The following is a 23375-nucleotide window of genomic DNA, read 5'->3' on the forward strand; positions in this document are numbered from 1 at the left end:
TTGCTTTTCAGCAAGGTAGCTGTAGCTGGAGATTGTATCAAGCTATAGCTTGCAGCGCTGGATCTTCACAACTGGGTTGCAAAGAGATATATAACTGTATGCAAAGGAATTTCTTCCCACTTCTTTCTCAAGATAAAATGGTTAGGGTGAGATGGAGGTCTTCAGCAATAGGATGAATCAGATTTTCTCTTTTGTTCATCTTTTCTTTCAAACGTAAAATGAAAAAGCTCAATTTTTTCTTTTCTTGTATAATATAAATCATGGTGTCAGTAGTAAACAGTTCATGTAACATTACTGAAAACATGAGCAGAAAGGTTGTTACAAACATCTACACTATATGCAGCAAATGTATGAACTTGCAAATTACTTTGTAATGTAACTATACATAATGCATTAATCTTATATTACTACAATGCATACGTCCTGTTAGTCGATGGATTTCATTATTACCTGGGTCCACTTATTAAAACAATATATAATCATCACTCATTCATGTTACCTTTACCTAATGACTTCTATTATGTCAGAAGCTCAATATACTTCCATTCTTTACATTGAAACACCTTTTATAGAACAGAAATGCTCAGGATGAAATTCTTACAGTCAAACTTCACAAATGGTCTGAATTTCTAACAGAACATAAATGTGTTAAAAAAATCTTTTTCATAATTTGCACCTATCTATTTTTTGAACTTGTAAAGAGTAAGAACAAAAAGTGAATTACAAATTACAGTCATTTAGTGGTATTAATTCTTTTAGTCAGCCTTGAAAGAATTCCTAATTTATTTGGTATTAACTTTTTTATCGTGATTTAGCAGAAGAATAAATCTTTTAAAATTGAACTTTAACAAAAAAAATTATCACACACCTGATGAAAAACCCTTAATTTATCTACAAACCAAGCCTAGCGAGTCTTGCTCTGTCTTGGCTTTCCTCTTCTGTTCTCTGTTTTATCCAGCACCGCCATCTTCTTTTTGCTGGGTTCTTCACCTCATCCGAACTTGTACTATGCAGGCACAGGATCGGGTCATCCTTTAAAATGTAAAAATATAAAGTATACCCGAGTATGTTGACAATGTATATTATCAGAGAGGAAGGGACCAATACTTCTATAGGGCAGATTGGAGTCCTTTGTGTGTGTCCAGTGGTATTCTGAAATATTTAACCCTGGGAATGTTGCTCTGCTCTTTTTGGCAATGTTTAAATACAATTTGTGAAGGCCCAGCATCTTCAACCCTCTCCTCACCTCCATAGACAACCCAAAGCCTCATTATTTGTTACCAGTAAGGCAAACATAATGGACAGTGGTTGGAAATGTCATGCAACAAAAACCAAGACTTCTTGGCTCGGTTTTCCTGACGTATTGGCAGATTTTCACATCAGGTCTAATTTTCAATGGAATGACATTATCAGAACTGAAGTGAATCTGAAGAAAATTAGTTGAGCAGTTGATCCAAAATAAAAAGTTTGGTTTCTGACTAGTTGTGGGTTGATCTCTTGGAAATATCTGTTGAAAGCACATGAGTTATACCATGAACAATCTAATACATTGGAAGGGAATTGTGGTCACTTTCTAGATTGGGAACAGATGGAGGGAATATTTTACACGTGTGGACTATTTAGGAGACCTCTGACTGATCAGTTACTTATCAGTTTTTGATTGGTAAAACATCTACTCCTCTATACTAGGCCATTGACTCTGCTTTATGGGACCCCATTTACCAGAGTTAACTGAAAGGATTTACAGCATTTTGCAAAGGCTGTTATGGAGTTCTACAAATCCCCAATCATTGACCATCAATTGTCTACTGTTTATCCTAATAATTATTGGGAATTTGAATGTCTTACAAAAAAGCTGGATAATTTTCTAGAAGCACAGAATATAACTGGGTATTATAGTTTTAAAGAAAAGACAATAGAGACTTTTAATCCGGGGAATATCTGAATGCTTTACAGGATCAGCAGGGATTTTTTTCCTCCTGTTCAAGCAAATTGAACCATGCTTTATAAGGGTTTTTTGCCTTCCTCTGATTAACTATGAATATATGGTTTTATCTGATATGTTGGTTTGTAGTATGTTTGTTTCCCTACTGGTTGAACATGATGGACTTATGTCTTTTTTTCAACCTGTATAACTATGTAAGCCATGAAGATGGGTAGGCAAGTTTAAAAAAATGGGTTTTGAGTGCTCTTTTAAATGAGCAGAAAGTAGGAGAAAGTAGGAGCAAGCCGAATAGGACAAGGAAGACCATTCCAAAGAGTTGGGGCAGCTCTAGAGAAGCCTTGGAGCAGTGCATGAGATGAGGTTATGAGTAAGGAAGTCAGTTGTAGGTCATTGGAGGAGCGGAGAGAGCGGCTAGGGGGGTATTTTTTTACCAGGTCAGAAAGGTAGGTGAGACAAGAACTGTGGAGGGATTTGAAGACAAAGCACAGGAGCTTGAATTTGATTCTAAGGTGAAATGGAAGCCAGTGAAGAAAACTGCAAAGAGATGAAGCATAAAAGGAGCGGTGGGAAGGATAGATGAGTCTGGCTGCAGCATTCATATTAGATTGTAGAGGAGAGAGTCGGGTTAGTGGAATACCAGAGAGGAGGAGGGTACAGTAGTCCAGACGAGAGATGATAAGAGCATGTACAAGGAGTTTGGTGGTCTCTGGGGACACGTAGGGGCGGGTTTTAGGTAGTCCCTAAGTTAAGGACATCCAACATACGAATGACTCCTATATACGAATAGGGTTTCCCTGTTCGTTCCTGTGCAGGACGGAGGCTTCATGGGGGGGGGGGCGGGGGCAGTTTGCATGACTTGCAGAAGAAATCTTTTGCTAAACACAGCTGAGGTTGTGGGTGATCTCAAGGACTGAGCTCTTCTGCTACATCTTGTAACTCTCTGAATGTTTAGGCTCCATAAAGTTTTTTTTTTGCTTTGTTTGTGATTAACAGTGAAAATTTTATACAGTAACTGACACCCTGCTGCCTAATAATATGTTGAGACAAACATCTGTCCTAATTGCATTTATTAAAATGTACCTGTTATAATGTAATGTACCTCATCCGACTCACATACAAATTCAATTTAAGAACAACCCTACAGTCCCTATCTCGTATATAACCCAGGGACTACCTATATAAATGTTTAAATCGGTGCCCCCTCACAATGTAATATTTAGTTTTTACTACTTTAATGCCAAACTTTCTGACGATATGTAATAAGAAAGGTAGAAGCACACACCCAGTTCCAATAATCCTGCTGGCACTGTTTTTTTTCTAATAGAATTGTGCTGTGCGATCAACATTTTCGTGACTGTTAATTATTGTCATGTGACATGTAACACAATTATTGCTTAACATTGTTCCCAACTTACACACAGTACAATATTTTATTAAAGCTTTTTTAGAAGTTGTTACTATTTTGAGCAAGATGGGATTTTACATAAAATAAATTCATATAATTTAATTAAAAAGTCCACAACAAGACTTTCTGTGTAAACAAGCTACTAATTAAATTGTCTTAGCAAAACCAAAGCTACAATAGAGAAGAGTCAAGTGAAGTGAGTTCAGGAGAGATGACATACAAAGGTTTTTTTTTGTAAATGCTGACACTTTGAAAGAACATAAATTTACATAGCATAAATACCAACGTATTGGCAGTCAAAAACGTGTTCTGAAATATTACAGCAAATGTTCATTCATTGCCCCGATGGAGCGGTATGCAGGTGAACTGATTATTGCTCCCTCATGTGGCAGATTGGAGTTTCAGCCCCACTCTCTGCTATGGTAATATGCTGAATGACAGCGTGTTATATGGTGAATCGCCATACAGATGACTGAAGCTTGGACAGTTTTTGACTAAAAGCATTACAAATTTTATTCCAGTCATCCTTAAAAACTGTAGTGGAAGGAAGTACATTAAATAAAATATATGTCTGAAAGGTAAAAACTTTGCTAAACATGAATATGAAAGTTGCCATGTAACTCCATTTGCAATTAATGTTCAAGTAGTAAACCCAATCACTAAAATTTCATATTAGCTATTGAATTACCTCACCTCTATCTCCAATTTGTCACGCATTGTTTCCATTGTTTTAGCATGTGATCAGTCCAATATTGTTATCAGCAGAACCTATCCTCAGAAATGCCATCCAGGCATCAATGTAGTGAATGTAGAAATTAAAGTGGTGTTATCATGACATTTTAAACATTACAAGGGGGATAACCCTTTTATATAATGATGACATTTATTTTTTACTATTTTTTTTAAATTTGAAGGGGAGAACCTCCACTTATTGCAGGTTTGCTGGATCACCCTTCACCGATGAAAGTGTATCCCCTCCAGTCTTGAAGAACTTTAATAAATCCGACCCAACATTTTAAAACTGACCTTAAATCTTCTTTTCAGCCTTGCACAGATGTACAGACTCTCCTAAACTGAAATTGCTTACTCTGATTTCAATGGACACTGTGAAATTCTTACAATGTGCTTTGGTGCTGCAGCAAGTCATATAGAATTCACTTTAATCATAATATTAATAATAATAATAATAATTCCTTGGCTGATAGACATCCAGCATCAACCAACCCATTCCTCCACAGCCATAGTGCCCAAGCCCCACTTCCTTCAATATTTGAATTTTAGTTCTTTCAATCATGGAGGCTCAGACATCATGTGGGTGCTATCTCATCTTCTTGTATTCATGGAACTATGCACCGCGTCCTGCTGGACACTTCATGATTCATTTGCATTGCAAAGATAAACATGAAGCCCCAGTGGTAATGCCCCACGAATCTTATATAATTTATAGGATAAAAGCAGAAAGATTTTAGGGAATACATTTATTAATATTATGTTGGGGGGTAGAGGAACCAAGGAAGGCCAAATATAAACAGAATAAACTTCAGCTTTACACTTATGCCATGCAACCAACTGTTAGGGCAATGTCTAGACCGGTGTCTCTCAACTGCTTTAACATGGGGGAACCCTTGAAATAATGTTCAGGTCTTGCGGGAACCCCTAATATAATTACTATAACCACAGCTCACAGTACGTTAGCCTGATGGCCAACTGGAAGAATGCTACCCTTACAGATAGCCAAAAAGATCATTGGTATCAGTTAAACTGACCTAAAAGGCACAAACTGCTTATTTCTAAAGGAACCCCTAGCAACCTCTAGAGGAACCCTAAGGTTCCACGGAACCCTGCTGAGAAACATTGTTCTAGATATTGAAACATATGTGTGTTCCTGATGTGGACCTATTATGCATGGTCAATTGGAATGGGTACTTCACTGTATCTATGAACAAGTACAGGGAAATGCCTTTGCCAGTTAATCTCATACATGATCAATGCAGTAGAGTAATATAATGTAGTTGATACAATGGGTAACAGGAATTTATAGTGTTCTTTGCTAGTGGAAATTGTATCATGAAGGGGAAAGTAGACATAATCTCAAATGGTTAAATAGGTTAGTTTCTCATTTTTTTGAATAACTTTTGTTGTTTTACACAAGTCTTCTTTTGGTTATAAAAGACTTCTCCAATAAGTCCAGTTCAAGCAGCACATTAAAAAAGACCTACCTATTAGGTCCTGCTTTTACTACTATAATGAAAGGTAAATAAAGGTTATTATATGTGTACAAATATATGTTGAAGTTACTGTTTGCTTTTTCTGCAGTGCTTTGTTATGCCCTCACACGTTAGTTAGACCCACCAGGTTCAATCCACTTCTTTTTGCAGCCCTGATCACCAGCCCAATGATAATTATTTTTTAATAAAATGTCTTCTGATACTCAAAACCCATATGAGTTTTCCTTGTTCATTGTTTAAAGGTTTCCATGGTAGTGTTGACATCATCAAGCTTTAGCACCACTTTACCATGGATACTTGTAAGGCTTCAGAGAAATAATGCTGAATGCAATATGTTTGCTTTAAGTGTTTTTTTCAAAATATATATATACATATAATAAAAGAAGAATTCCCTTTCACTACACAAAAAAATAAAAATCAAGTGTGTTTGATAAGCACGTAAAGTATCCTTGGAGAACAAAATACATCTCAAAATAAATACAAATAAATTCACCCCTATTCACCTCCTCTCTGTTCCAATGTCCTACTAATGACTTCCTCACTTATAACCTCGTCACATGTATGGCTCCAAGACTTTTCTAGAGCTGCCCTGACTCTCTGGTACTCTTTTCTACTCTTTTCTGGTACTCATCCTATTCAGCTTGCTTCTATTTTCTGCACATTAAAAAAGAGCCCTTAAAATCCATACTTTCAAACTTTCCTACCCATCTTCTTCTGTCACTCCTCAATACTTTCCCACCATTGTGTGCTTCTTCTCCCACCTCTTAGATTGTAAGCTCTTCTGAGCAGGGTCCTCTCCTACTTCTATGACATGTATCTGTCTGGCATTTGTAACCCCTATTTAATATACAGCACTGCATAATATGTTGGTGTTATATTAATACTTTTTAATATTAATAATACTTAGAAGCAGCATGATAGATTGTAATAGTAAAAGACTACAATAGACTGCTGGTCGAACAATTCCACCAGAAGTGAGTTTGGTGTCCATACTCACTATGCAATAACCATAGTATAGACAAAGATGCACTTCAAACATATTACATGCCCCATTAACAACTGTACAAGAAATATTAGGTGCAGTTATCACTAGGACAGGAAGGCATGACAGCAATGTAATATTTCCAGAAGTTCCAGCCATTTCTCACTCTACTAAAAATCTATTTTTTTGACAGTGGTTCCGAGAGCTTACCCATCTTTTCTTTTTCTAAAAGAAAGTTGGAGAAATCCAGTAAGGGTTACAGTCAGCAATAAAACCTCTTCATAAGCTCTAACCCTTCCCTACTCTATTAGGATTAATATATACAGTAATATTTTTGGTGAGGTTGGATTCTAATGTTTTTTTCTGAGTGGTTAACTTAGGCATGGGCAAACTATGGCCCGCGGGTGGCATACGGGCCAATAAGGTTGTTTCTCCGGCCCTTTGGGTAGAGCACGTCCCCCGTTTGTATACCTGGATCATGGAGATGGACAGGCTGTGTCCCTACACACAACCCCCCCACTCAGATCCGCGATGGGAGAGTGGGTGGGGTTATGCCATCATGATGTCATGTTCAGTGGCGTCAAGATGGCACAAACCTGCCCACACTCCCTTCGGCCCAGCCCCTCTGTCAAACTTTATATCAGATTGTGGACCCTGACTGAAAACGTTTGCCCACCACCGGGTTAACTAAATAGGAAAAAACATCTATAGATAACAGAGAATGGCCAACATTGCCTGGTGGTGCCCACCCGTGGAAAAGTGGATTGGCCTTTGCAATTTGTTTTCTCATTATTCATTTTTCTAAAACAGACTGGAACCAATGTCTGATAAATATTTTCTCTTATTCAACATTGCTCATTAACATTGTACCATTGCCCGTTGCAATCATGAACATTGTTTAGAAAGCGTACTTGCCAACTTTTTGAGATCAGAAATAGAGAACAGTGGACTATAAAATCTAAGGGGAGCCTGTATTTATCCTAAATAGCACGTTACCCACAATATGGCATGTTGGCTTTTATTCTGCATTTCTGATAAAAATCAAGTAAATTGATACATGCTAAAATGGGTTCATGCAATAAAGAATAACATCGTTCATGCATACAAAATGGTCCTATATACAAATGTTGTGCAATGCTGGGACAGGGGCTTCTGTAGTACAACTGTCAGTTAAAATAGATTATTATAGCCTCTGATGGACTAATGGAACCTGCCAACATCTGTCAATCTATTAACCTGAAAATAGTTTCCCACTTGTAAAATATAACACGGGTTCATTCTTCATTTGGCCACATGGTGATGCTATTATTTTAGATATAAAGCGATTTTTCTCCAGTGCGGTATAATTTGTTTATTGGTGTGTTATTTTAATCTAATTTCATTCCATTTTGTTACCCCATATTTTCTGTGCTTTTCAGCACTAACAGCTTGCATGGCTTAAAAAAAATTAGCTTAAATCTTTCTCTAAGGCTTTTCATCACAGTCAGTTTAGTTTATTTTTAAAAGAAGAATGGGTATAGTACAAGAACATTTGTGGTGTGTCACTCCTTTGAAAGGAAGAATCACACTTCACGTCATGTTATCCCTCCCATAAACAGTTAACAAAGCTCTTCACATTTAGCGTGTAAATAATTGTAATGGCGGATTATGAAGAATAATTGCGTGTCAGTAAAACGCATTATGACTAGCTGTGCTTACTATATTTATACTTTGTTTTTCTGCTGTCTGCTCCACAATTAACAGGTTACACACTGTATATAACATCTGTGTGTTACTACAGGAAAAGGTTATTTTACAGTACATGGTGGGTTAATTATTTATATGATCAGCATACCAGACAGAGGTTGTAGGTGGGATGGCTCCACACTTGTTTTTTTCTGTTTTGTTGTCTAACACAATTTAACCAGCAGAATAAAGGTTGACGTTTTTCATTGTGTTGAATTTCATAGGAATAATTTAATGCACAAAAAATAGTAAACCCTTTAACATCAGTCTGTGACCCTGTAATTGCCCGAAGTTAGTGTTATTATTATATTAAACTGTATTCATATAACACCAACATAATATGCAGAGCTGTACACTAAATAGGGGTTGCAAATGACAGATGAATACAGACAGTGACACAGGAGGAGGAGAGACCCTGCCCTGAAGAGCTTACAATCTAAGAGGTGGAGGAAGTAACACACAGTAGGAGGGGAGAGATACGGAATGTTGGGGATATGGAATAGTGAGGGTTTTAGGAGACAAAAATAGACGGATCGGCAAGTTTGAAAAGATGGGTTTTGAGTGCTCTTTTGTGCTCAGAGAAGAAGAAGCAGGCCAAATAGGGTGAAAGAGACCATTCCAGAGAGTCTGGGCAGCCCCAGAAAAGTCTTGGAGCCGTACAGGTGATGAGATTATGAGAGAGGAAGTCACTAGTAGGTCATTGGAGGAGAGAACAGAGTGGCTAGGGCTGAAGTAGGACAAGAGCAATGTAGGGATATGAAAGCACAGGAGCTTGAATTTGATTCTAAGGTGAAATGGAAGCCAATGGAGAGAACTACAAAGAGATGCAGCAGAAGAGGAGCGGTGGGAAGGATGGATGAGTCTGGCTGCAGCATTCATAAAAGATTGTAGAGGAGAGAGTCGGGTTCGTGGAATACCAGAGAGGAGGAGGTTACAGTAGTCCAGACGAGAGATGATAAGAGCGTGTACATGGAGTGTTGTGGTCTCTGGTGACAGGTAGGGGTGGATTATGGAAATATTGTGCATTTGAAAGTGACAGGATCTGCAAATGTTCTGAATATGGGGAGTAAAGTATTGCAGAGGAACATAATCTAGGACTACATTGGTCAAAAATTAATAACCATAATATTAATAATAATCAGAATGTTAAATTGTTTGCAAACATCAGGAGGATTTACAAACAGTTTACGTATATAATCTAATGCAGTGTTTCTCAACCAGGGATTCGTGGAATCTTGGAGGTTTGTTGCAGAGGTTTCTATGGATTCCTTGGGCAATGAGCAGTTTGTGCCTTTCAGATCTGTTTAACTGACACTAATGATTATTTTGGCTATCTGTAAGGGTGACCTGTGGGTATCATAATTATAACAGGGGTTCTCTATGTCCTAAAAGTTACTTCAAGGGTCCCCCTTTATAAAAGCATGTTCTAATGGGAACTGCTACATACTGATATTTACTCAAACTAAGGCTTATTTGTTGCCCCATTTGACTTTATTCCATTGAGTAAAAGTTAGTTGAATAATTCCATATATTTATATCGCTGTTCTCTCTCCAAAGTAAAATTTAAAAACGAATGGCATTGCTGAAATTGGAAATTCCAGTGGAATACACAATGGTTAATGGAAAAAGTGCACCTTTTTTTAAGGGCTGATAAGTAAACTACTTTGAAAATGTTAACTGACTTCCCCCATATTGAAAAAAAAAGCTGAGAAACGCTGTCATAGGTTGTAAGCTTGATTGGGCATCTTCTACCCCTCCACCTGCAGCCCCAGCATAATGTTTCCCAATATGTTAGAGCTTTATACGTGTTACTCGTAATAATAACTATTTAGCCTCTGTTTTTTTGCTTTACCCTTATAAAATGTATTATAATAATGACATACCATGACAAATATAAAACCACAGATGTCCCACAATTTGGGATGTAACGGGTAAATAAGCAGCCCTGAATGTATTACGACAGGTACAAATTGTACCTAATTTTTCTATTCGGTTACCACAAAAGAAAGCACAGAATATCATTTGCAGAGCCCTGCAGTTCTGATGTCAAGCTATGGTCCCAGCAATACATCAATCAGTTGTTTCTCATCACTGTGTGTCTCTTGTGTTGTCTTAATTTATACACACTAGTTATTGACTCTTGTAGAGAGTCCTGTATAAATTTTGAGGAAGGAAAATCAATATCTATATTATAGTCATAGAAAAATGACAGGTCACAGAGCCACAATGGATGGCTGAGCCTCCTTACCAAGCCAGCTGCTTCTTATTCATGATGGGAATATGTCTGTCTTTTTCTAACGTACAAAAAAGCACTGGGAGTGGGCCTACAGATGAGCATTATTGCTGGAAAGTGCAGCATTAATTAAATGCAATGGCACTTAAAGTCCTGATGTATTGTGAAATAAAACACTTATCTTGACTCAGACAGTGCTTGAAAACAGTCTTATTGCTAATACGTACATAAATACACATAAACCTACATAGTAACATATGCTAAAGCTATAGCTGATTGTGATATATTATCAGGGTGGATTCCTATGATGAAGGGACATTTTCAGCAAATGATCTTTTAAATGTTGTTTCCTAAATATTTTATCGTGTTTTTTACTCTTCAGTATTCTATGCAAAACATGGAAGAAATTATAGATATAGGAAAGCTGTAATTATTATTTTGATCTTGTATTTATATAGGGCTGACATATTATGCAGAACTTTACAAAGTCTATAGTCATGTCAGTAACTGTCCCTTCGAGAGGCTCACAATCTAATGTCCCTACCATAGTCATATATCATTAACACAGTCTAATTCAATTTTGGGTAAAGCCAATTAACATAACTGCATGTTTTTGTGATGCGGGAGGAAACCAGAGTACCCGGAGGAAACCCGCCAAACACCGGGAGAACATGCAAACTCCTTGCAGGTGGTGTCCCTGCTGAGATTTGAACTTGTGACTCCAGTGCGGCAAAGGCCACAGTACTAACCACTGAGCCAACCATGCTGTAATCCGGTATAACAGTGGGAGAATGTAAAATGTTAACATAATGCACATTTTCCCACCCATAAGGTTCAAATTACTAGGTTCTACTGATTATTTTGTGCAATAATGGATATTGTGTTTAGCAACAAGAGCCAATGAAGTATGAAAATAAGTCTTATTGGTGAAAATAACCATTGTTATGGCGTATATTAAGCTAGGGTTAAAAAGACCGTTATAAAGCTATTTAGATAAATTATAGTTATATAGAGCATTGTCTATATAAGTCTCCAAGGGGATATGGAAGTTGTGGCTCCAGCAAACATAACATTGTTAGGTATTTCTAAGATTCTTACCTACCAGGAAATTGGGCATTGTTGTAACCCAGCCAGCAATGAATCTCAAGATACAAAACATCTTCAGCAGAATAGTCCCAGGGAGTCACTGTTTCTTATAACTGCGAACCAGATGGTGACAACAGTGGAGCATGCATGATATTGTAAATTGAAATTATCATATGAAGTCTCCATTGGAAGCATGATCAGGAGGTCAACAACAAAGCAGTATAGTTGGGAGAGAGGGCCAGAGCGTCATCACCCTATAACATGAGATATGAACAAGGAGTTTCATGGCAGAGTCCCCAAAGTAAAAGGTGTAAGTTCTACTTGAAAAATGTGTGATTGGGCAGTGTTTTATTGCAGTAAGGGGCTGGAATGTAAGCAATCTTACCTGTCTGATCTTATCTGCATGAACAGCTCAGTATTGGATCCCAGGAAACCCAGCAATCCCCAATTCCTCTGCTGTGCCAAGACTGAATGAACTCTTACACAGAAGTTATGTCAGGAGATAGACGAAAATCACAACTAGAAAGAGCAGAAGGAAAAAGATGGAGGCGCCCTACAACATGAGATGAAATCTCTTCAAAAGTTCCTGATGTTCCCACTGGAGGATTTCCCCATTTCACATCTTGCACTGGTTACTGCTGAAAATGTCTGGATGCCCTTTGCTTTAGAGGCGAATTTTCACTTTTCAAAAAATCAGTTTTGCCCCTCCCACTGGCCAATCAGGAAATAACCTCTATATCACCCTTGGCTACTTAGCTAGCTCAGACACAGCACTCAGCGTTTGTGCAACGTGTCTCCACTAGTTTCGAACTCCTTATCTCTGTTGAGCATTTCCTCTATACCTGTTTGTTATTTCAGTGCTTTCCCTGTACAGTTCCTGTGTAAACCCCTTGTTGCCCAGCCTTTTGTTTCCCAGCCAGTTCCCTTGTGCTGTTCCAATGTTCCTCTGTGTTTGTGGTTATCCCTGTGTCACCTGTGCCTCCTATCTCTACCTGTGTTTCCTATGTCTGCTGTGGCCCAGTGTCACTGGTGTCTATTTCCTGGATTCCTAGTACTTGTCCCTGTATTTTTACTTGTCCTTTTCCGCAAATTGACCCCAATTACAATGCCCAGCAGGAGCAACGCCCAGCTACCAGTCTCTGGATGATTGACCTTGAACGTTGTGTCTTCAACTCCGAATGGACTGACAAATTATTCTTCGTCCAACGCGGCAACAAAGCCCTGTTTTAGTGTGCAACAACACCAACAGCACTTTCAAGCGGTCTAATCTCAAGGGGCTTTTTGATGCCGAGCATGCGCATGCGTACAGAGACTACACTGCAGATGAGCAGAAGACTGAGGCTGCTCGCTTGCAGTCACGGTTGAAAAAAACCTTTTTCTTGGACACCTTGTTTTTTCTGGCCTAGTGTGCCTTCTTGACCTGTTGATATGGCCTAGTAGTCCAAAAAGTTTGCCGACCCCTACCCTACAGGCTCCATCTCCCCAACCGTGACACTCTATATATACATTTTCATATTCAATAGATTTGAAGTGTTACAAATGAGGGAAAAACACCCTATCCCATATTTCACATCATATCTCCATTTTTTTATTTATAGGCCACATTTTGCTTTTAGCTTATAATGACGTGTTACTGTGATTTGCCATGATTGGCAATTCTGATGTGCTTAGCAGTACACCTAATATTTGGGAAGATAATACCATAAAGCCATTAAGTAACTGAATTTTTGAAAAAACCTACACATATGGGATTTGTACTACAGACATGTTTACCTCTCTTGAACACTTTCACAAAACCTTAACCTTACTTAAAAGTAAGCAGATCAATGAAAAAGAGCCTTTCCAATAACTCAGCTAAATGTGCTGTTGTCCTTTGGCACTTTTAGTAATATCCCCCACTACCAAATAAATAATGAATGAGATGCATTTTAACGTATACCCCCACTATTATTTGTTTAGTAATCTTGCTGACTAGGGATCTGTTGGGATAAAGTTCATCCTACCTTGGATTGAGTAAATTGTGCGGGTTAGAGGTTCATCTGACACGTCTTAATTAAAACAGGTTTGTCCAAGGCAATTTTTTTAAAACCGTAATGAACTGTAGCACTGGATAGCATTTGAATTATCCTCTTTGGGCTTTTAATCGTAATTAATACTGCCCAGGGTCCAGATGTCTTACAGATCCCCTGTCACTCACCCACTTCATAATATTGAGGGCAGACATGGAGTCTGATCTGGTACAAGAAGGGGGACCACATGCTTGTTGACCCCCTTTTCCATGCCACACAGGCTGAATGTCTGAATAAGCATGAAATATTAGGGATACCACGTCATTATTTTCCCTGCATGCATGATGCTCCTTAATTTTTTTTATTATTATTATTATAATTATTTTTATTATTATTATTAATATTATTATACAAGATTTATATAGCGCCAACATATTACACAGTGCTGTACATTAAATAGGGGTTACAAATGACAGACAAATACAGACAATGACACAAACTTCCTTCCTGAATGAGGACCTCCAAAATGTGTATAATGTACAGCTTCATGCCATTCCTAAGCATGTTGTGTAAAAAAACTTTAAAGAAAACTGACTAAGCTGAAATCAAATTGGGGTAGCATGATCCATGCTTTTCTCAGATAATAAACATAGAGTTTATGGGGAGGAGGGCAGGGGGTCAAATTTATTTCCAGTCCATCTTTGTGTGTGTATATTGCTATTTTTGCTAAGGGAGATGTTAGGACATCTATTGCCTCAGGAAAAGGATGTAAAAATATAAAACATTACTTTTTTTAGTCCACTACTTTTTTTTGTCACCATTACAATTAGCCTTATTTATTAAAGCTCTCTGGATTGGAGAAGATAGACTATCATAGAAGAATCTGGATGATCTAGCAAATGTGGAATGGGTTACCTAAAAATCATTTGCTGCACCATAGTTAGAATGGTGGCTCAGATGTTAGCACTCAGGCCTTTGCAGCGCTAGGTCCCAGGTTCAGGTGCAGATTCCCCCCGTGTTTGTGTGGGTTTGCCCCGGGTACTCGTTTCCTCCCACATTTCAAAAACATGCAGTTTGGTTATTTGGCTTCCCCCCAAATTAACCTTATACTGTGATAATTAGGGATGAGCGAGAATGCCTCGGCATTCTCGTAAAAATTTCCTCAAACTTCTGATGGGTCGGCAAAATTTTCAGCAAACTGATTTCGTGAACCCATCAGAAGTTCCAGGAAATCATTGTCTGCGAACCCCGGGTACTACAGGTTAATTAACCTCTATTGCCCCGCGATTGCAGTGGATTCTCAGGGCTGCATTTATCCATGCAGCCCTGGGAATCTTGTGTGCTATCCCTGGCACTAGAGGTTAAATGGGGACAAGTCTCCTCATTCAAAACCTTTAGTTTTAGAGGAAAAGCTTTTTGAATCCAGAGATTTTGAATGGGGAGACTTGTCCCCATTTAACCTCTAGTGCCGGGAATCGCACACTGAGCTGATTAATGAATGCAGCACAGTTGGCCTTTTTTTTAAATTTAAATTCAATCTCGATCTGTGAATTTACACCGGCTGTTCTCGCTTACAATTTCAGTAAGCGAGAACGGCCGAATTCATGGGATCGAGTTTTAAAAACTTGCTCGCTCATCCATAGTGATAACGACATATGACTATAGTAGGGACATTAGATTGTGAGTCCCTCTGAGGGACAGTTAATGATATGACAATCTACCTTGTGAAGTGCTGCGTAATATATCAACACTATATAAAAAATGGATAATAATAATAATTTCCTATTAGTTTGCAAATGTTTACAATCCCGGACCAGATTCCTTCTAGGTTTTTGGGATTCCCCAGGGTCTCTCATGATAGCCCCAATGGGCCTGATTAATAAAGCTTTCCAAGGCTGGAGAACACACACTTTCATTAGTGAAGCTGTGCGATTCAGCAAACTTTGAATGGATTTCTTTAATGTCATTTGTTATTTGCTAGCAAATGTTTTTAATCCTTGACCAGATCCATTCCAGGTTTGCTGGATCATCCTGCTTCGCTGATGAAAGTGTATCCTCTCCAGCCTTGGATAGCTTTAATAAATTAGGTCCAATGTCTTTTTAATAAAATTAGTAGTCCAGTGGTTGAATGTTTTCATAGTAACTTAGTAACTTGAGCTGTCTGCAGTTATTCATGAATGTATGAAGTACATCAACTGAAAGCAGCAAAAATTCTGCTCCATTGGTGTGAGCACAAAAAAAAACCCAGAAAACTGAAATTTTTCATGAGATATTATGTATTACATTTTTTTTACATAGCCAATCAATGTAGAGAAAATTTCCTCCTGAACAGAAGTGACGGCTGCATTTTACATGTGGATTATTAAGAAAAGTTTTGCAAACAGTGTGGTTTGCAAGTGGTAGCAACATTGTTGTTTATTTCCCCATTCAAGTACTTGTCCTAAGTGTTTTGTACATAGGGGAGTGGGATTTTTTATTTTTTTTATTTTTTTTTGTGATTATGCCTACTTTCTGCATCTTCTGCGCTCAATAATTTATTTTAGGATATTTTAACAGGAAGATGCATATCTCATTTCCCACACACACGTTGCCACATGTCAGCATATGCTGTCAACTTATAAATAAGTAACAACAATAAGTGATAAGATTGGAAGCTGCTACAATAACTCAAGAATTGCAAATGGGCTTCATACATTTTAAATGAAATGACCTGAAATTGTCACTTTTCCATCCAGTGATTTCTGTGACTATAGTAGCACCACAAATTGCTTGAAAGTTTTCTTACAGAAAAAAAAAGTTCACAGATTTTTCAAATGTTCAGTGCAAAGAGGTAAAATATGAAAGGGAAAAGCCGACCATAAAAATCTTGGGAATGTGATGATTTGTTTTTCTTGGTGTGTAATAGAAAAAAAAGCAAAAAAAACAAATGTAAAGTAGGTTTCTAGTAAAAAGTTAAAGTAGAATTAAACCTAAATATAAAACTGCATACCTGCACTATGACGACAAAGAGGGACCCCTATCATATCTCAGCGTCTGGAACGTGTTAACGAGTTGTAATGGAGGATTTGACTTGCCTCAATGAGGGGCACTGAGGAAATGAATAACCAGAGATTAATTTTTTGGATCATGTTCCGAGATTCATTCAAATACTTGACAACCCTCCAGACAGATACTGGAATGTTCTAATACTGAGTTATAATTCTGTGAGATCTCAAACTACCGGTTTCACTGGTTTAAATTTTCCATTTATGTTCTTCCATTCAAGCAATCTCCCCCCCCGCCTCGCACACATTTCTAGTCCCTACCCCTTCATAACCCCCCAATTTTCAGGGTAATCACCAATTAAGTTAAAGAAATTTGCGGGTTGATTTCTAAGGAATTATTTATCATTTGGTTATATATGTGTGTTAGTATTGATCTGTTTATTGTGCCAGAACATTCAATAGATGTTGGAGGAGTTGGGTATTGTTTCCACCCTTCTTCTCATTTTTTAAATATGTCAGTAGTCTCCAACATTTTGGATGTCACAGACCACTAAATTTACAGACTCCGGACAGTGCATGGGCGCTGAGCTGTCTGTAACTCAAAGGGGAAGAAACTTCCCCCAGAGTAACGTCATGATACCAGAACCAGCCCACTCTCCCATCGCAGGCTCAGACCAGAGACATTGCAGACTCCAGAGACACAACCCACCCACTGCCCTGAGCCTGAGATGCCTATGGGAGACATGGTTCCTTTTCTTGACCTGGGCTAGGGGGTGCACGGACCAGCGCCGCAGACCACTAAAATTTTCTCACAGACCACAGGTTTGGGACCGATGATATAAATGACTGTTGTATGATTTACAGTTTTGTTTGATCAATATGTTTATTTCTGTACATTGTATGTTACCTTTGAACTTATCCAATAAAAATTCTAAAATAAAAATATACACATGTAGTCCCCGAGTTAAGGACATCTAACATACGGACGCCACCTAGATACAAACAGGGCTTCCGTGCTTGCTTGTACGCAGAACAGAGGCTGGATGGGGGAAGGGGGGCAGTTTGCCTGACTTGCAGAAGAAATCTTTTGCTAAACACTGCAGAGGTTGTGGGTGATCTTAGGGACTGAGCTCTTTCTGCAACCTCTTGTAGCTCTTTAATGACCAAGACAAATTTCCAGTTGTTTCTTTTTGCATATTAATAGCACAGCTTGCTCCAGAAGTTAATGAATGTCTAGGCTCCATAAAGGTTTTTTTTTTTTTGCTTTGTTTGTGATTAGCTCACAGTGAGGATTTTATACAGTAACTGACACCACACTGCCTAATAATATGTTAAGACATAATTAGTCCTAATTGCATTTATTAAAATAATGTACTGGTTCCGACTTACATACAAATTCAACTTAAGAACAAACCTACAGCCCCTATCTTGTATATATCCCGGGGACTACCTGTATGTATATAAAACTGTGACCAAACAGGTTCTTTCCTGCAGAATGGACAGGCTATGTCTCTTCTGCAGTAAAACAAATGGTCAGATATACCTGACTGTAAGTTTTTAACTAAAATTACCTCTCCTTGTTCCCTCTCCGGTGCCTCTGGTATTTAATCTTAGTCAAAAGAAAAAATGATGAAGTGGAAAAATAAATCCAGGGTTTATTGAAGAATAGGCCAAAATAGAGGCATTTACTAGGCAAGCACAAAACTGCAGTTCTATAAGATGATAAACACAAAGGTTTACAGGTAGTTTTGTACCATAAATTCTGTTACATAGATAGATTTTTTTGAGCCCAAAGTATACAAAGATTGCAGCGTAAATAACAGTTCTTATCACCGACACTTTTCAGCAGTGTAAGGTTTCTTCATCAAGGGAGATTTCATACAGGTGAAATGTGTTGTGAGACCTGTTAAATACTTAGCATTTTGTATAAAAGGAACTCAGGAAAATCTGTCCATTTAAAAGAATTTATTGTACCTTTATGTTTAAAATCTTTTTAAACTGTGGTTTTACAGTAGTAAACCCCTTCTATTTTACATACTCTTCCATGAACCCTAAATAAAGTACTGTTTTCTTCTTTTGTTTAACTCTTGAGGGGCTGACATTAAATAGACCAAAGGACCAGAAGCGTTTCCTCTTGCTCCTTGCTCCTTTCCCCTTTTCTGAACATATTTGCCCATTTTGTTTGACCAGACCGGAATGACATAATTCCTTCACATGCACATGGGAATTCATACATTTCCAGCAGCCATCTGTTTTAGGATCCATGTATGAGCTGTACATAGGCTACATTAGTGTAGATACTTAGTGTACAATAAAGAAAAGATTGCAAACAGGCAGGTAAGTTTGTTTTATTGCTTCTATTTATCACTTAAAAGTGGCTTCAATCCCAATGGCACCTACGTAGCCTGATGCTATGAAAAGTGTGACATGCATTGTTCATGCTAAGATTTTTGCATTCACTTTCTTGCCTTATATACTATCATAGATATAGTGATTGCAATCTCTTTAATACGTATAATATTATTAACATTCTAACATTCTTATTTATAGAGTCAAATGTCAGAAGAGCTGTGAATCGAGGCTATGTATGTGGTTTGTTGCATTTCTACCAAGACTGGCACGCCAGTGATTCTTCCAATACATACATCCCAATCCGTAGAGGCCTTCTACGCTGTCTTAAACATATCACCAATGTCCGATCTGGAAGAGAAGCCTTTCTACAAGCCCGGGGAATGGAGATACTCTACAATACAGCACAAGTAACTACCAAGGGCAGTGGAGACATGACTATCCACACTGCTCAAGATGTTTTACTTTTCATACATTGACCTTTTCATTGTCTGCAGTTTTTTACTATCTGACATCCAAAGTCGCCGGCACCTAGCTTTTCTATTTATTTCTAAGTTTTCTGGGGTTTATTATTTGATATGTAACACTAAAAAGATGTCAAAGGCTTACATTATAAAAAGTAAACCAATATAAAGATTCAGCAGATATTTTCCTTATCTACCTTCAGTAGATATTTTTACTGAGAAGCAATAAAGATCCATCCCACAGAGTTAGCAGTCTATTAGTTTGTGGTCTACTGCAGAGCAATGTTCCAAAATTGGTACTGATTACATCTTTGATATATGATATCTACTGCGGTTCCTCACACAGCATGCTAGGAAAAATTATTTATAATTATAAACTAATGTTGTAATGTGAAGGTTATTTAGGTACAAAGGGAATAATTTGACCAGAATAAAAGAATAACTGTAAATTAAGCGGATTTGATTAGTTGTGAAGGAGGGGTTCTCTCCACTGGACCTCGGTCAATTAACTGTTTTTTTTTGTAATTAGTCCTATGGATGTTGGAGCATTTTTGATCTACTTTAAATTTGTTTTTAAGAAAGTGATTTTTAGTTTTTCTGGAGCAACCCCTGCTGACTCTCATCAGACTGCAAGAAGAGGTGTTGCCCACTTTGATTGGGAAAATAACTTTTTCTACCTAAAATTGGTTCGGTAAAATACTGCAGTAGTTATGCTAAGAAAAAAAAAATATTCAACAAAAATACTTTCAGCTTGCATGACTTTTTAAAATATATTTACTCTTTGTATTTGGTGCCTGTCCAACATTCTATGGAGTGCATTGGACCTGATTTATTAAAGCTCCTCAAGACTAAAGGGGATAGACATATCAAACCTAGAATGAATTTCTTAAAATCATTTGCTATTATTTGGCAAATGTTTTCCATCCTGGACCTGGTCCATTCCGGGTTTGCTGGATCGCCAATGATAGTCCTTCTTTTCCAGTTTTGGAGAACTTTGATAAATCAGGCTCAATAAATCAGTCTTATCAGTACCTGCCTGAATGACATAACTTTCATATAGGACATCCAAATGGCATGTTTGTTTTTTAATTGTTGGAGAAAACCAATGCCCCAGAACACAATTTTTGCAAACAACATAATGTACAAATCATTGGGCCTGATTTATCAAAGCTCTATGAAGCTGGAGAAAATACACTTTTATCAGTGAAACTGGGTGATCCAGCAAACCTGGAATGGATTTCTTCAAAGTTTGATATTCCTGGACCAGATCCATTACAGGTTTGCTGGAATCAGCTTCACTGATGAAAGTGTATCTTCTCCAACCTTGGATAGCTTTAATAAATTAGGCCCATTTAGTGGGGATGTGGTACCGCTACACTATCCTTCCACCATAAATACCAGCAAAAAATACAAACTTGGTGGATCCAGATACTGGAACTTTTGGATATGTAGATATCCAGAAATATCCACATATGTTGTTGGCTATTCAAGGGGTCTGTTTATAAAGCAGTGAATCTGATAATCAGCAAACAAGCTCTGATGAAGAATCAATCGCTCCCATAAAAACACATGGACCTGGAATATTCAACATCAGGGAATATGTGCGGAATGTCACTGCTTTAGAAATAAAAGCAGGAAAACCTCTGTTTTCCAAAAAAGTTGAGTTGGTCTCAAAATATTAATCGGTGCTGTGCTTTTAAAAATGCACACTCTTTCTGTTGCCATGCATTGCATTTGGCATTTCACTCATTTTAATGGGTTGTCTAATGCACATCATGCAGGAATATAGTACATGTTGCCATGCACATTGTGTTAGCAAGGTGAATTTAGGATATTATTATGAATGATGGCAACCCAGCTCACCAATGCATATTTTGTGTGTTACCATGTGTTGAAATAATGTGGATGGTAATGCGACACAATAGTGGAAAGAAGTCCTAAATATGCGGTACGTGGCCAGTACAGTGATGGAACATTCCATTCACTTTCATGGGCCAAGCAAACGTTGGTTAAATGGCAACACACCTTCATTTCAAACTTTTACATCAGGGTTACAAAAAACACGCAGTATTGCTTCACAAATACCAGTATAGTATATATCTTGAAGTCAACTCATGATGATGAATGCCTCCCAGTCACCCAGCATCATACGCCATGTAGTTCACAAGCAGCTGGAGGCTTTTAATTCATAACACAGCCAGGCTTGTTTTATGTGTGTTATTGATTTCCTTAAATATATTTCACACCGCTTGTTTTTTCTTTTTTCTCTCTAGGAATGTTCGCGTTGGAAAAACTTGGACACTTTAGTCAGCGCCGCGATACAGATTTTAAGAAAGTGCTACCCAAAGTGCGCACTGCCACTCTCCAGTATTAACAGCGTCTATTCATATCCCATACCTGGAGATACCAAACCAATCACCGCGGCAAAAGTGTTCAACCAAGAAGGTAGAATAAAATAAATGAACAAGTAAAGCTGTCTCATTCAATGAGTCTTTTATTGGCTTGTAATATCTCATAGAACTGATATATTTTATTGAGTCTGAATTCTAATTATACAGAGCTTAATGATATTGTTTCCGATAAATCATTTTTATCCCTCATAGATGAGTCAGAAGATGAAGATGAGAATGATACAGACTTAAATGGCACAAATGATGACAACAGAGAAGAAGTAAGTATTCTATACTTATATTTAGAGGTAGTGGATGTGCACCAGATTAATTTAGTAAAATAAAGCCTTATAGGAAATCCAACATGAACTCCTGCATGAGATCACTGAGAGTTATTATCAGACAACATACCTGTATAGTGGGAGTTGGAAAGTTGGGAAAACCTTTGACCAGTGGTAGACGTAGCCAACAGTGGGCCCCTGTGCAGAACTGATTTGGGAACCCTATGGGGACCCCTGTTGCCTAAAGAGGGTCTGGGATTTTTACACTTTGGACCTTCCTTTATCCACTCCCCCTCTGTCCAGGCTTGGGAGTATATTGACAGTTACCTGGTCATGCTTTGGAGCAGCCTTTCAAAACCTTTAAATACCCAAGGATCCCTTGAAGGGTATCCTCCAGCAACTTCAGAAGAAATCCAAGGGGTCCACAGAACCCTTGACAAAAGCACTGCATATAACACCGTATTCAGTTTCCCTCCTAAATGCTTTACACATGCACCCAAAAATCTCGGAGAAAGGGCACAGAACATTCATGTATTGACTTACTTTCAGTGCTACTTTTTTTTTATTGGCTCCTTACTACTTAAAAATGTGTCTTTTTAACTTGCTAGAATGTTTAATTATTCCAGGAGTGTCATTTTTCCTTCCGGTCTTCTCAGAGTGTCTACTTATGTGGCCCTTCCATCCCTCCCCCCTACATTTTTATGTAAATACCAATGGATGAGCAAAGGGGAATTATTAAAATGGGTTTTGAGTGCTCTTTTAAATGAGCAGAAAATAGGAGCAAGCCGAATAGGACGAGGAAGATCATTCCAGAGAGTCGGAGCAGCTCTAGAGAAGTCTTGTATCCATGCGTGTGATGAGGTTATGAGTGAGGAAGTCAGTAGTAGGTCATTGGAGGAGCAGAGAGAGCGGCTGGGAGAGTATTTTTCTACCAGGTCAGATATGTAAGTGGGACAATAACTGTGGAGGGATTTGAAGGCAAAGCACAGGAGCTTGAATTTGATTCTAAGGTGAAATGGAAGCCAGTGTAGAGACAAGAAATTGCTGGATTTTCTTCAATTGACCTCCTTATTGACATTGCCTCCATGGTTCTGGGGCCAATACCACTTGGAAGAGCCAGCTGCATGACTCCTATTAATGTTTTAGTTGTCTGTAAAGTTAGTATTTTAGCGACCACTGTAAAGGGGCATTCTTTTCACTGGTCACTAATCTAAAGGATTTTTTTCCTACTAACCACCAATAAATTAGTACGAGCATGGGTTCCCAAAGGCCTGCAAATTATTTCAAGAGTTCC

The 23375-nt window shown here is 38.0% G+C and overlaps 1 protein-coding gene across 3 annotated transcripts in view; it reads left to right on the top strand.

Annotated features, from left to right (window-relative positions):
* AGBL1 (AGBL carboxypeptidase 1) overlaps positions 1-23375 on the top strand; it is a 359716-nt gene that overhangs the window by 57080 nt on the left and 279261 nt on the right. For all 3 annotated transcript variants that reach the window (XM_072402703.1, XM_072402702.1, XM_072402704.1), the window contains 3 exons: positions 19148-19356; positions 21684-21855; positions 22014-22081. In XM_072402703.1, coding sequence (XP_072258804.1) covers positions 19148-19356; positions 21684-21855; positions 22014-22081 — 449 coding nt within the window. The remainder of the gene's footprint in view (positions 1-19147; positions 19357-21683; positions 21856-22013; positions 22082-23375) is intronic.

This window comes from Pyxicephalus adspersus, chromosome 2 (genome assembly GCF_032062135.1).
Source record: "Pyxicephalus adspersus chromosome 2, UCB_Pads_2.0, whole genome shotgun sequence".
NCBI classification, from domain to species: Eukaryota; Metazoa; Chordata; class Amphibia; order Anura; family Pyxicephalidae; genus Pyxicephalus; species Pyxicephalus adspersus.